General features: G+C 38.9%; 1 protein-coding gene across 4 annotated transcripts in view; it reads left to right on the plus strand.

Annotated features, from left to right (window-relative positions):
- GSR (glutathione-disulfide reductase) overlaps nt 1-15,392 on the plus strand; it is a 52,774-nt gene extending 37,382 nt beyond the window's left edge. For all 4 annotated transcript variants that reach the window (XM_010987984.3, XM_031440170.2, XM_031440169.2 and 1 more), the window contains 8 exons: nt 438-492; nt 2,838-2,937; nt 6,039-6,125; nt 7,185-7,343; nt 9,838-9,949; nt 11,234-11,365; nt 12,124-12,257; nt 14,439-15,392. In XM_010987984.3, the coding sequence (XP_010986286.3) occupies nt 438-492; nt 2,838-2,937; nt 6,039-6,125; nt 7,185-7,343; nt 9,838-9,949; nt 11,234-11,365; nt 12,124-12,257; nt 14,439-14,588 (929 nt within the window). In that variant the 3' untranslated portion in view covers nt 14,589-15,392. The remainder of the gene's footprint in view (nt 1-437; nt 493-2,837; nt 2,938-6,038; nt 6,126-7,184; nt 7,344-9,837; nt 9,950-11,233; nt 11,366-12,123; nt 12,258-14,438) is intronic.
- Nucleotides 15,393-15,736: the final 344 nt, after the last annotated feature.

Here is a 15,736-nt window from a genome sequence, read left to right on the forward strand (position 1 = left end):
CCCTGGGGAGAAGGTCAGAACTGGAACAACATATTGAGAAGTCTTCCCCAGTGAAGGGAGAGTTGGTTGAAGCCTTTGAAGGAAAAAAAGCGGAGAGAAGAGAACCCAGACTGGGCCAGGGGGTTCTGCCTGCATTTGAGGGGTAGGAGTGTGAAGTAGAGGCAGCAGGGAGTCTGTTCGTGAGCCCTGAGATGCTCTTAGTTCCTCAGAGAAATTTAATAGTTATTTCATCATCACTGCTCTTATTTCCAGAGGAAATAAAAGTGGTGACTCAAGGAAGATTTCATTGGCAGCTTCCCAAGTGGAGACTTTAACAAAATTTGTCAAAACAGGGAGCCTGATGGCAGGGAATGTATTTGGTTCATGCATGAAACATTGTGATTATTTTATAAGAGAAAGCTTCACCTGTGTGACCTCTGTTGCATTTTCCTACACAGGTGCCAGCCTGGGAATCACCAGTGATGGGTTTTTTCAGCTGGAAGAATTGCCTCGGTAAGCTGCTTTCCTTCCTAACCCCTGCATTCCATCTTCCCCGGCCTCTCATTCTAACCTTTCTTCTACCCCCTGTCACCACCCATTAAATGTAGGTGTTTCCTGAATTCTGTTCTGCCTCTTCTCTTTTTATGACCTGGGCTATCTCATCCAGTCATACCAAATGACTCAAATCTTTCATGCTTTTGGTCAGAGGCTATTGTAAAATTTTTAGAACCGGAATCAAATGCAGGGTGACTTTGAAGAATGAACAATGAAGTCCAAAAACTATTTTCTTTTCTTTTCTTTTTTTTTTTTAACTTTTTTTTTTTATTGAGTTATAGCCTTTTTACAATGTTGTGTCAAATTCCAGTGTAAAGCACTGAAAACTGTTTTCTCTCTTCAGGTTGATAGGACATCCCTTGGTAAGCGGTCTGAAGTGACCAATTCTGGTTTTCAGAGCAGCTAGTGCAGAGGCATCTGGATAAACGAAGCCTCTGTCAGCCTCACAAAAATAGGTTTTCTGAAATTGTCCTTTATATGTGTTTGTCCTAATAACGTTAGTAAACATTTGTCACGGGTTTAGAGACTCAGAGAGAAACAAGGTAATGAGGAAGATTGCTTTTCTAGTTTGAAGAAGCTGCCAGTTGCAGGCTGCCCAGATTAGAGGGAGCCTCCCTTCACTCGACGACAGATGGCACCTGGAGCAGGAGGCGGGCCCTGCTAACTGGGAGACTGGCTTTTATCTCCTCGTGAGTAGTGCTCACTCTGAAGTCATCGTTGCTCAAGCCTGCCCCACCTGCAGTAGGTGCTGCCCATTCAGCATGAGGTCTTAATCCCCAGCTTTTATGTGAAGGCTTTCCTGGAGGATGACTAATAAGCCCCGTTCATACCTTTGCGTAATTCACCTGGAGCCACAGATGGTTCCTCAGGGACAAGCAGGTGTCTTTGCGGTCCCCTAGCTGCAGTGAAAATGTCCCATTACGATATGCCGACCAGGTGATCTTCCGACTGTGAGGAAAGCCAACAGTCTTTTTAGATTTGCTGCCTGGAGGGCATACGGTGTGCTAGAGAACAGCCTTTCTTCCCTCACATCTATCTGGTTTTCGGGGTGGGCAATACGAGACGTGTGAGAATGGATGCAGAGATGTGGTCGTGATTCATCGTGTTTAAATGATAGGATTCAGTCCAGACTCGCCCTCAGAGTAGCTTCCTTCTAGATATCCATCCATGAGCCCTCCTACCCTGTGGGAGCTGACTCTTGGCCTCTGTGCTTTAGTGGGTCCCCGGGCATGTTTCCCCTCAGGTGTGGGGGGACCACTACCCATGGCATCTAGTGCAGTGCTTCATAAAAGCAGGACTTAAATAAGAAATGTTTGGGAAGAGGGAGAAGATGGAGAGGGAAGAAAAGAAGGAGCGAAGACCCAAAGAAAGGAAAAGGGGTCAACGTATAATAGAAAAGAGGAAGGTGGAGATGGAAGAAGAACCCTTTATAGTTTCCAAATGAGACATTCTTTTCACACTCTGGATTGTAAGATAAGAGCTTCCCTACCTCTAAGTTATAGCCATTTGGGTTCATACCTCATCCTCCATCCAGACAGTAGCACTCTGAAGGCAGAAGCTCATACTGTGGGTACTTTACATGTGGAAGGTGCTAAAGAAAGATTTCCTTTCCTCTTCCCTGATTGTTTACTTCTTTCCCAGGCACTGTAACAGTGGTAGACTGTGGTGGCCTCAGACCTTTGTCCAAACACGCATCTAGAGTTTAAGATGCTTTCTTAGACCAGAATTTGTTCAGGGCATCTAGTTTCACTGCAGATCTATCCTACAAGTTAAAAAGGCTTGCTTAAACTGGCCTTTCATCATACTGCAGTGATTGATGGAATTTAACACTGACCAAGGAGAAACAGCACAAAAGAGTGACGGTGGTGAGAATGTGATGCCAGTTTTAATTCTAGGTGGGAAGGTCACTGCACGTGGAACCCTCTCTAGTTTCAAAGGCTTTATATTTCCTCTCTGAAGAAATGAAGCTAAAGGATTTTTAAAACACCTAGAAATAGATTTCCCTTCTATAAAAGGATATTTTCTACTTAAAATTGCTGTGTTAGCCTAGATTGGATCTTGGGACAGAAAAAGATGAATGGAAAGGCTGGTGAAATCTGAATAAAGTCTGGGGTTTAGTCAACAGTACGGTGCCAATGTCAGTTTCCTGGTGTTGACACTTGTATGGTGGTTTGTAAGATGTTAACTTTAGGAAAAACTGGGTGGAGGGGTATATCTGTACTATCTTTTTAACCTTTCTGTGAATCTAAAAGTATCTTAAAATTAGCGTCTGTAACAGCGGTAACCCTGTGCTCTCGCCGTAGCCGCAGTGTCATCGTTGGTGCAGGTTACATTGCTGTGGAGATAGCCGGGATCCTTTCCGCCCTGGGTTCTAAGACATCACTAATGATACGGCACAATAAGGTAAATTCTCTCCTTCTCCCTCTCCGTTCCTTGATGTTAATCATTTTAAGAAAAAATCTACAGTGAGCATTTTCTCTTGCATTGTCATTAAATGCCAGGGTGCAAAGCATGTGGAGCTGGTTGATCTGTTCCACGTGGAGTTGCATTGAAGGTACCTGAATTAGGACTTAACGTCCTTCTCAGCCACCAGCTCTCGCTGATGATAATCGTTTTGATTTGATCAAAGTGGCTGGTATTTCCATCATGAAGTGGGAGATCACGTCAGATGCCTTAAGGCATACAGGCTTAAATATAAATACTAGTTAAATTGAGCTATCAGGTTAATTTCTTATTCTGAAAATCAGTTTCGTTCCTAATGATCAAGTAGTGTTGGATTATTAACAGTCAAAAAGTTGTTACTAAATTAAAAAGGAAATGTGGCAAAGATATTTACACAACTATTTTCATCGCAGCATTAGTCACAAGAGCCAAGAGGTGGAAGCCACCCAAGTGGCCGCTGATGGGTGAATGGATAAACAGAATGTGGTGTATATCCACATAATGGAATGTTATCGAGCATTAAAAAGGAGGCGCATTCTGACACACGCTACAGCCTGGACCTTGAGGAAGTTTTGCTAAATAACATAAGCCAGTTACAAAAAGACAAATGCTGTGTGATTTCACTTACATGAGGTATCTAGAGTAGTCACGCTCACAGAAACGGAAGGGAGAATGGGGTTGCCAGGAGCTGGGTGGTAAAGGAAATGGGGGGAGTTTTCGTTGAAAGGGTGCAGAGTCTCAGTTTTGCAGGAAGAAGTAGTTCTGGTTGCACAAGGTGAATACACTGAACAGTATGGAACTATACATGTAGACATGGTTACTTTGGTGAACTTCATGTTGCATGTTTTTCATCACGACAAAATAGTAATAGAAGAGGAAGTTTATACATTATCTACTGGGACCTCATATTGTACATGAAGATATTAAGGCCCAAGCGAGGTTTTTGTGACTGTCAATTAATGTCAAAACTGAGAGTCAGCTAAGGTCTGAGAAAGTCCAGGCCAATATTCTTTCTGCTAAAATGCAGCCTCCAGGTTCCCTTTTACTTGATGAAGTGCTGCTTTATGTTTTGTTGATGAATCGTGACTCAGCATAGCTTGTGGCACTATTGGAGCTTTCAGAGAGACACTGGGGCAGTAACAAGAGTGTTGGCCCAAGAATCTGGCTGTCCCCAACAAGTACGTGACTTGGGCAAAGTCTTTTAATGCCTCTGGGACAGTATTTATCAGATCCTGACCACTCAAATGCCATGAGTCGAATTCCTGATTATTTGAGCAAATGGAGGGAGATGGGGGAAACCAGTAATCCTGGTCAGCGTGTACTCCAAAGAGCTTTCTCTTTGACTTTGAAACTCGTCCTGTATTTAACCCCCAGGAGATGTATGTCCTGAAGGACATTTTTCACAGGGAAAGATTATTTTGCATGGCTGGAATATATGTCCAGCAAATGGGAAGGAAGGACAAGGGCAGAATGATAAGTAGCCTGAATTTAATATATAAATAAGTAAATATCAACTGTACTTCAGTACAAAAAATTTTTTAAAAAAGAATGAGGAAGCTCTTACTGTATTAATATGGAATATTCTCCAAGATGTATTCAATAAAAAGCAAAGTATAGAGAGAGCAATATGAAAAAAGATGCTGCTATGTGGCTAAAAGGGGAGAAAAAAGAAAAAGATGTGTTTGTGCTTGAATATGTATCGAATATCTATGCTTCCATCTATGCTCAGGAAGCCACTCATATTAGTTGTCTATTAGAGGAGGAACAGAGTGGCTGGAGCACAGGGTGAGAAGAAGAGTTTTTATTGTATATCATTTTACCTTTTTGAATCTAAAATATATAAATGTAGTACATATTTTAAAATAATTTAAAATTTAAAAAATAGTAAGTAAATAGACCACATCAGTCTATCAGTAGAGGGGATAATTCCTGCATTTGGAAAACTAGCTTGGTTGTGGACAGCCACACCTCTCTGGGCTTCCTGCCCTCCCCCACCCCCAATGCACCCAGCTCATTCTTCTCTCTGTCCTGGTGTCACTTTGTTCTGGAAAGTTCTCCCAGAGGTGGGACCTCCCACCTTTACTCTGCCTATGTGTTATCCCAAAGAACTCTCTAGAGAAAGAAAGATTTCTAAGTAAAGAAAAGTTGCCAGACAGTGACAACTACTGTTTAAGACTAGTCTCCCCAGGGCAGTAATGGAAGACATCACAGGAACATTGAAATCCAACTGGAAATAATATTAATGGGAATTTTGAGAAAAGAATGAAACCTGGAAGCAAAAACATACTGTTATGCTGATTCTATTTCTTATTTCAGCGATGTTATACTATAGAATTCATTTGACTCCTAATTAACTCGTCTGTATACGATTCTCATATTCATGGAACTTCATAAGGGCAAGGATTAGAATAGCTATTTCAGCATCTTAAGCAAAATTAACAGATGATGATGACACCTTTCTCTGGGGATATTAGATACTAATAACATTGCTTATTCTTGTCAGTGCCAAATGCTTTTTAAATCCTTCAGTTCTATTTAAATTAATATTATCCATTAATCTATCCTATGACACGAAGTTCTACAGGTTTATTATATCTTAAACAAATACTAAGACTAGTATTAAAAAAAAAGAGAAATCTTCAAGGCCATGCTGTTGACTTTTCTGCCTAGACAAGGAGATTTTATTAGAGGATCTTTCCTTAAATCGTATAAGAGGGAAAGCTGGCCCTAGAATCCTAAAAGGGGAAAGAGAGTGTCTGGTCCCTAGACTTAGGGAAAAGAGAAGAGCTTGGAAGGAGAGGAATGTGGTACAGGTAGTAGAGGCCTGAAGGTTGCCTATGGATTTAACTCTACAGAGGAGCTGGTGAAGTCAGGTGTGATACAGACATTGGTGGCAACACAGGACAATAGACTTATTAAAACTCCATTCACAGTGTGGCCAAGAACGAAGAAGGAAGAGAGGGGCTGATACTGAAATTCCCCTCCCAGGTTTGTTGCCTATCTTTAATTGAGTTTAATTCTTTCCCACCACCCCTCCCTTGGCTGCCTCTGTTTGCACACAGGTGCTTAGAACTTTTGATTCAATCATCAGCTCCAACTGTACAGAAGAGCTGGAGAATGCTGGCATAGAGGTCCTGAAGTACTCGCAGGTATGACCAAGCCCAGGGCGAGCTTACTGCCCATGGTCGCCTATCTGTTACTATAACCCCCGTGGTTTTATCAACACAAGCTCTGCGTCTATCACATTCAGTTTATTCCTTTCTAGAGTACTGCCAGGGCTTTTCTTTATCCTAAAATTTGTATTTCATTAATGTTCCAATGAAATCAAAGTGTAAAAGATTAGAAATCTGGTCGTTGAATTTAGTTTAGAACTAAAACTGGAATTTTTGTGCTCAAAGCGCTCATTGAACATCCTTCTTTTTCCGGAAATATTACAAAATCTATTTTGAATGCACATCCTTGTGGGTTTTGTAGATGGAAAGAATGATGAAGTTAATTTACTTGGTATTTTTTTTTATTCTCAGGGAACCATTACATGTCAGATTTTTCTAGGAAAATCTTGTAAAAATTTTCTTGTAAAAATGACTTTCTTCCCCCCAAAGCTTTGCCCTTTGAGCATAGGCCATGTCATAAGTAATGTAATAAATGTGAACTTTTTTTGTGGATGCCAAAGTGCTGGACTGGTGGTCAAGGTCAACATCAGAGTCACCTGGGGACTGTCACTAAACTATGTGTGCTCTGCACTCTCTGGACCTGATCTGACCCCCTCCTCCATCCTGATTAAGAACATTCAGGGAGAAACAGTGATTGTGCAGTTTTTTTTTAAACTCTATTAATGATGCTGTTACAGCCAGTTGCAAATCACTGTGCTTAGATTTATGATTGAAAATTTCATCACAACTTTAAAGACACTATATTAAATACACTTTAAAATACTTTATTTTTAAGCTGAAGCGTCAGGGTCTTGATGGGAATTGACATTTCTGGCCACTGGCTGGATGACTTGAGGCCACCTAGGATACCGTCTTGGCTCCAGGGGATTCTAGTGTGGATGGCCTTTGAGCAAAAGTAAATGTGTCAGCATGTGGTGCTCATATGTAGGATTCAGTGGTGATTTTTTTTTAAATGTTAAGAATTCTAGTTTCCTCTTTATTTACTTCCCTTCCCATCCACCACACCCTCAATTAACAAATTTTATTTGCCAATAGGTCAAGGAAGTTAAAAAAACTTCTTCAGGCCTGGAACTCTGCATGGTTACTTCAGTTCCTGGTAGGGAACCCACTGTGACCACCATTCCAGATGTTGACTGCCTGCTCTGGGCCATTGGGAGGGACCCAAACTCCAGGGGCCTAAATTTGGACAACCTGGTAAGCTGACCTAGTCTGCCTAAGACATTCTTTTACCGCCACAGTTTTGTTGAGAAATAATTGACATATATCACTGGATACATTCAAGGGTGACATATGTACATCATCATACAGTTGGTGTAAACCAAATAGCATGATGGTTTGATTGACATATATTGTGAAATGATGACCACAGTAGGTTCAGCTAACATCCATCTTCTCATACAATAAAAAGAAAGTAGAAAAGAAAAACAGGGGGAAGAAGTTTTCTCTGTTGAGAACTCTCAGGATTTATTCTCTTTAACAGTAGTGTTATCTGTCGTCATCATGCTATACATTACATCCCTGATACTTACTTATCTTGTAACTGGAAGTTGGTACCTTTTGACCACCTTCCTTGCCTCAAACGTTCCTGTTTCGGTTAGTCATCCTGTGGTTACCCCCTGACCCCCACCCTTGACCCCAGAACTTGGGTGGGTTCTGTTGGATTCTTTTTTCTTTATTCCATGTGTCCTGTTTGTTATCACATCCCATTGCTTCTTCCTTTGAAATGAAAAAAAAGTTTTGTTTTGTTTTGTTTTTCCCTTTCTAATGTCATCACCCTAGATCAGGTCATTATCTAGCCATTTCCTGACTAGCCTCCTCCTTACAGATTTCCTTTTTAACTATGATACCTGTCTCTTTAAAGCCCTGTAGTTTTTCCTTATTGTCTATGGCTCTAGTCCAGATTGATGGGTGTGTGACCATCTTGGGCGTTGTGGCATTCGGGGACGGGTACAGATGTGAAGCTGATCTACCAGTGCTATAACTAGCATTCTTATTTGTTCTTTTAAATTTTGAAGGGCATTCTAGTAGAGTAACCTGGGGCTTGGGTCCCAGTGCTTGACCCAGTTTTGAACCTTAATTCTACTTCTTGTCAGTTTCATAGCCTTATGAGCAGCTTTATTACCCTTTATATAAATATGAGAATAAAAATAGTACCGGTCACATTGGGTTATTGAGAAAAATAAATGAGAAAGTGCATGCCAGTTAATTTGCTTAGGTGTTGGCTTACAGTATGAACTCAGTAAATGTTAACTAGCCGCTGTTGATAATGAGGAGGAGGATTTTTCTGATATGCTCACCTACTCTACAAGTAATAATGGAATATTTTATATGTTTGAGGTTTACATATTTGGTGGGGCCTCTTGAGCAGAGCAGAGCAGCTTGGTTTATGTTCTAATAATAGTATCTGTTATAATGTGGATTCCTTTTTCATTTCTATATAAGGTTTTTTTTTTTTTCAGAATTTTACAAAGTAAAATATCCAGGGAGATATTTTGCTTGATTTTAATTTTATTATTCAGTGACGTTTAGTAAAATTTAGTTATCTAGTTTTATATTAACAAACCTAGTCACCTAGCTTTCACCTTTCAAGCGCTATTTTGCCATTGTGTAGATACAGGCATTGGTAGCTCCAGTTTTCAACTATATTTGCTGAATTTTTTAAAAACGAGGCAAAATTTTCAGTCTTGTTTAACGTTAAGATAATATTTTTATACTGCAAATTGAATGATTACTATATATAAGTCTTATCAACATGCTACTAGCCTGATTTAATCTTGTCAACAACTCTTTGAGGGGTGAGGATGAGGAAACCAGGAGCACAGAGGTGATAATTCACCAGACTGTAAACTCCACAGGGTGTGGAGATGTCTGTATTATTTACCACTGTATTCACAGTGACTAGGTTAATGCCTTATTTACACTAAAAAGTTAAGTTTTTGTTGATAAATAGGTGATTATACAAGGTCTCATAACTGGTTAGTGGCGGAGCTGGGATTTGAACCCAGGTCTACCAGCTCCAGAGCTTGCACTCTTAACCACCACACTACCCACTTCCTGTCCCCACTGGCTCTCTACCTCTCTCCTGGGAATATATACACCCGGAATCTACAAAGTCACTAGATAAGTGTGACATGTCTTCTCGGAGCAAAAATTCAACTCACTATAGAGGGAGAAGTTTTAGTTAAAGGAAACATTGGTATATTTTAGAGTAGACTACAAATTTTGTTTGGGTCTTCAAAGATAACATGGTAAGGAAGCTTCAGAGAAACCTGCTGTTGATGACTGCTTCAGGCCGTGCTCCTCTGAAGTATAAGCGAGCAGGCTCCAGGAGGAGTGCTCCCATGGAACAAGTTGAAAATCACTGTCTTAGATGGACTTCACAGCTATAGCCAGTACCGTGTCTGATAGTGAAGTGACTCCTTTCCCTGCTTGCCTGGCCAGTGGAGTTGTCCAATATAAGGTCCAATCTTGTCAAAACTCCTCAAAATTGGATAAAACATCTACCTTTTAAGCAAAAGATATGAGACTTGCCAACTTGCTAAGACGATTTTCACCTTGTGGTTGAGTCTTGTGGTTTGCTGGAGGTTCAGGCTGAAGAGAAGCCTGAAGTGAGGTAGGTGCAGAGATTTGATCTGTGATTTTTTATGGATAGGCCAAATACTTACATAATGTCCCTTCACAATTTTAGGGGATTCAGACTGATGACAAAGGTCATATCATAGTAGACGAATTCCAGAATACTAACGTAAAAGGCGTCTATGCCGTTGGGGATGTGTGTGGAAAAGCTCTTCTTACTCCAGGTAATATTTCTTCTTTTTTCAGATAAGGGAGGCTCTGTGTGTTATATAAAACTGCTCATCTCTTCACAGTCAAATCAGCTTAAGCTTTAAGTTAAAAGAATGAGTATCTTTATGCCATCAAAATGATAAAAGTGTTTCGAAACAGATGCTGGTTAGGTACCTGACATTTTCAGAATAATACTCATTTTTGCTTTAAAAATCCTTTGGATAGTATTCATTTTTCTTTAAAAGATTTTAAAAGTGCTTAGCGAAGACTGAAATTTTTATATAGATGATAATCTCCCTCTGAAGAATGCTGTAAATTAGAACCTGAGTTGTGTGTTGGTGACTGTGGAAGAAAGTGGTTTTGCGAAGAAGTGATTTAGAGTTGCTTTCTTAGATGACAGTTTAGTCTTGACACAACCAGGATGGACCCCCATCCTCTGAATCCCATACGTCGGCTACTTCCTGAGTTAACTGGCATCATTTCAAGCTCTTTGTCCCACTTCTGTTGGTGACACCCCTCCTCTGCTTTCACTCTGTACCCCTCTGGGTCCTCACCAGCCTTTCCAAAACGGCCCTGGGTCTTACTCAGAATGGACACTTCCCCAGTCACACACCCAAAGCTTTTTAGCTCCTTTAGGAAGTTCTCTAAACAAAAGCAAAGTAACAAGCAAAGTCTCAAAAACTTTGTAACATAATCTAACAGCTGAAAGTTTTGTTGTGTGTCCTACTGATACCTTATTTTGGGAAAAAGACTTTGTCAGTTTGAAATCAAACAAATTAATAACTAAAAAAAAATTAATAACTGATGCTTTAACTAAACTCAGGCAAACTTTCTAAAAGACGTAAGAATAAAAACAGGCTAAGGAGGATAATTTTTTTTAGTTAATAAGAAATAAAATAATTTTAAAAATAAACTTTAAAAAATCTTCCTGTGAAATGACTATAAAGTAGAACTGAAGATGTTCAAAACTAATATAGTTTGCTGCATAAATATTGTATCAAAAAACTAATATCCTCATCAAGAAGTAACTGCCAGATGATTAGGAACTTGTAAATATGTCTCTCTTTTTTTAAAAATCATAATAGAATGTACAGAATTCACATAAGCTGATAGTTTTGAATTGTTAACTAAGGCATTGATAGGTCTTCGTTATATTGAACTAGATACTATAATGAGCATTGATGGAAAACTTGGTCAGAAATAGTATGTTAAGCCAGATGGATAAATGGTTAGTAGAACAATTCTGCTGTGTTAAAGAGAACAGTGAGCTAAACATTTATTTTAAAATCTCTTGGTAGTCGCGATTGCTGCTGGCCGAAAACTTGCCCATAGACTTTTTGAGTGCAAAGAAGATTCCAAATTAGACTATGACAACATCCCTACGGTGGTCTTCAGCCACCCCCCTATTGGGACAGTGGGACTCACAGAAGGTAGGTATTTAAAAATGAAAGTCATTTGTGATTTCTTCCCCTCCTCTGCCAGCTTTAAACTAGGTGTCTGTCAGTTGACTAAATCTACTTCAGCCTTCTGAGTTAGATTTCTTTTTAGTTAGACTCTTAACACAACTCCAGTTTCCTCCCCAACTACAAATACTTTGAGAATATAATTCCTTTTTCTTACACACCCCATCTCTTTGACTTTTTTTAGCTTTTTAAATTTGAGCTAATTTCACATTTAAAGAAGAGCTGCAGAAATAGTACAGAGGACTCCAGCAATAACATTTTTACTTTATCATTTTCTCTCTTTATATACATACATACTTCAGTATCTGTTTCCAAAGAACAAGGTGGTAGGTATCCTTACGGAAACACAGTACAATTTTCAAATGAGAATATTAAAGTTGATACCATATTAACTAAACTTTACACCTTACTCAAATTTTGCCATTTATCTCGAATAATTTCATTTTTAACATTTTCCCCAGTAAGTCCAGGATTCATTCCAGGATAATGCCTTATATATAGTTTTCATACCTCCTTGGTCTCCTTTAGTTGAAAGACAAAATTCCTCAGCTTCTCTTTTGTCTTTTGTGTCGTCAACGTTTATGTTGTAGAATGTCCTTCATGGTGGTTTTGTTTGATATTTCCTCATGATATCATTCAGATTATGTATTTCTGACCATCTCTCCGATAGCTCAGTGGAAATATTTAAGTTTCTAATCGGTGCTATTTTTCCCCTGTACATATAGATGAGGCCATTTATAAATACGGAAAAGAAAATGTGAAGACTTATTCCACCACCTTTACCCCAATGTATCATGCGGTTACCAAAAGGAAAACAAAATGTGTGATGAAAATGGTTTGTGCCAACAAAGAGGAAAAGGTATGGGCAAAATCCAGTAAGCTCAAGAGTGTCTTCAAGGTTGGCAGGGATGGAAAGGTATTTTGTTGAGGGCAGGAAGGGAAGAGACCAAATAGTTAAGCTTTCTCTGATTCAGTGGTACAGTCCCACTTTAATCTCTCTCTCTCTGTTTTGGGATTCTTCATATTTCACATAGAAAGAAGGGTCCACTGCTTTTAAAACATAAAAGGGAGAGGGTGAAAACCACAAAAAGCTCACTGTCATTGACCAATAGGCCAGAATAGATAGGCAACTCACAAATAATGGTAAGTGTAAGAATTTAATGTAAGATAAATTTAGATTTAACATAACCAGTCAGTGAGGAAGAGAATGTTTATTTAGTAAAATGTTCTGAGGTAATCAGTTATCTGTTTTTGATTTAACTTTTTGAATAAATACCAAACTGTTTTCCAATGTGGCTGCACCATTTTATGTTCCCTTCAGCAACGCACGAGGGTTTCAGTTCCTCCACATCTTCACCAGCACTCGTTACTGTCTATTTTGTTGTAGCCATCCTAGTGGATGCAAAGTGGTATCTCATTGTGATTTTGGTTTGAATTTGAACAAGTTTTTTTTTTTTAATAATTTTTGAAATAAGATTTGTTTTGATATTAGGTCAGCCTATTGGTCTTTTCTACAAATTGAATTAAATATTAAACTGGAACTTAGCAATATACCTTGTGAACATAGCTCTGTGAGGGACAATGTCTTAGCTGAAGATTCAGATGTAGTTTCCAGTTTTTCTTATTAAAAAGAACATAGTCCGTATCTGATTCAGTGGCCCTTACACCAAAAGCCACAAGAGGTAATCCCTGGCTTATAGAAATCAGCATCTCTGGCAATTGACAGAAGCAGACAGTCAGCACAAAGAGAAGAGAGTAAATGGTTTGGCAGCAAAATAAAGATTGCTGTTTCTTGGTCCTGAGTGTTCAGTAGCCTGAGATTTCCAGGTATTAAATCAGCAGGGTCCTTACTTACCTCTTCACATCAGTTATTTCCTCTCATATCATTTATCATTCATTCATTTGGTATAAGCATTATCTGACAATCTACTAAAAACTAAGGACCAGGATATGGAGAGAAATAATATAAGGCTCCTGCCATCACAAGAGGCTCTTCGTAAATTCAGTTTAGATTGCACTATCTAAAAATCTGGCTGTGTTTATTGTATATACAATACTTGACTTGAGGGTTTTTTGTTGTTGTTTTAAATTGAGATATACTTTTTTCCCAATGGTAAAAATATATATATAACATAAAATTTGCATCTTAACCATTTTTAAATGTACTTTTCTATAGTGTTAAGTATATTCTTGGTTTGTTTTTAAACAAAATATTTTTGTGGCTAAATTTTATATTCTCCAACTTTGCTTTTCAACAGGCTGTTTACCCTAAAAGTATTTGCTGGAGGTGAACATTAATAGTAGTTTTTAAATATATTAAGAAGCTTCATTGGAAAATGTGATTTGAAACAAATGCCTCTTTATGGTCATTCATGCAGTCAGCCAGCACATATGGACTGAGGGCCTCCTAAAGGCTATCTTTGTGCTTGTCTATACAGACAGAGGAGCAAAAGCAGGCAGTGTCCCCTCCATCTAGAGAGTAACGACTCCTGGGAAAGATGGACTGTAATTGTCCAGTCCCCAAATAAATACAACATTGCAGTTGTGATAGGACCATGATGGAGAAACATTGGGACTGAGAGATCAGGTGGTGGATAATTGAACTTGGTCGGGAAGCTGGGTGTAACTATCTGAAGAATGAATAGGTTTTAACGCTTAAAAGAGGGGAGGAAGGTGTGTCCAGGCAGAGGGAAAAACTTGCGCAAAAGAGAGAACATGGCAAGTACTCAGGACAGGAGGAAAGCTGGTGAGGCCAGAGTGAGGGGGACCGGGAGGAGAGCTGTGGAGGATGGGCTGGGGAGGGACCAGACTACACAGGGCCTTGTGGGCTGTGTTGTGCTGTATCAGAATTTGAGATGTACTTTTTTTTAGAGATTTACAAATAATCAGATATCTCTCATGACTAATAAAAAATACTTTCCTGTACCTAATAAAAAATTATGTGTATGTGTACATAGAAGGAGATTTATTATAAGGAATTGGCACATGCAGTTACAGAGGTAAAACTTTTTACTTGAAGGTTTTTTCTTTTCTTTCCCAGGTGGTTGGTATCCATATGCAAGGAATTGGATGTGATGAAATGCTGCAGGGTTTTGCAGTTGCAGTTAAAATGGGAGCAACAAAATCTGACTTTGATAACACCGTGGCCATTCACCCTACCTCTTCAGAAGAACTGGTCACCCTTCGTTGAGAACCCAGAGACCCACACGGCTGGCAGCTGGACCAGTAGACCTTCAGAAAGGAATCAAATAATCAAGTTCACTTTCTGTTCCCATTTGATGTATTTCTTTATTTAATCAACATCTTCCAATAGTAGAAATTTTCGGTAAATATATAGAACTTATTTATGTTTTTAGAAATGTGTTTTGTTATCCATTACTGATTTTCATTTGATCACATCTCTCAAAAATTTCTGGGTTTTTAAATTAATAGCTCCGTGATAACTTTTTTTGTTTTTTGTTTTAGCTTCATACCAAGTATAAAACTATATGAAGTACACTTAAATGAATGCACTTGAATGAATATTGCTTGCTAATTTGTACAGAGGAAGGTGACAGCAGCTCTGACGTTTAAGTAATGCAAGTGCACAGAGTCATCCTATCTTATTTTTGAAGCCAGTACTATGCTCTGTGTTTGCAAAGCTGCTTCAAGGATGTGACCTTTCTCTAAAAAGCATATAACTTGAGAGGCCTGCCTCCTGTTTTGTATTCTTTCTTCTGTTTTGAATGATTAAAAATGATTTGTGTTACTTTTATGAGATGAAGTACATCAAATTTGGGAGAGATTTCAAGAGCCGGTTACATAAGCGAGGGACATTTTAGAAGTGATTCCTGCTTTCAGAGGAGAGAGACTACTTGCAACATCTCTTCCTTGGCTAAGAGTTCATATTTCAATGAATGATTTCCATTTTTGTACGTGTTGTCATTTTGTTTTTTTTGGAAACTATTTTGAAAAACCTGAATAAAATCACAGGCTTTACTTCTTATAAAATTTATTATATGTTTATGGGTAAGTTTATTTTCTAAGAATATTTCACATTGAAGAATCAGATACCCATAGGGAGAGCTACTCTTAGTAGGCTTAAGACCTTATGGGGAAGAAAAGAGATTTCACTTTTATAAATAAAGACCAGAAGTATAAAGAACATTTAGCAAATTTAATGGTTGAGTTGAAAGAACAGTCTAGAAATCCTAGGTTTTTAGCATTTTATTTCCATCAGCCTTTACCAGCTATATAAGCTGGTTCAATTTCTGCATGGTTTTCAGTAGTGACAGGATGACCAACTGGAAGCTGACAACCAGAGTGCCCATGTGTGGTGTCTCCAGCATGGTGTCTCAC

The sequence above is a fragment of the Camelus dromedarius genome, chromosome 22 (genome assembly GCF_036321535.1).
Source record: "Camelus dromedarius isolate mCamDro1 chromosome 22, mCamDro1.pat, whole genome shotgun sequence".
NCBI classification, from domain to species: domain Eukaryota; kingdom Metazoa; phylum Chordata; class Mammalia; order Artiodactyla; family Camelidae; genus Camelus; species Camelus dromedarius.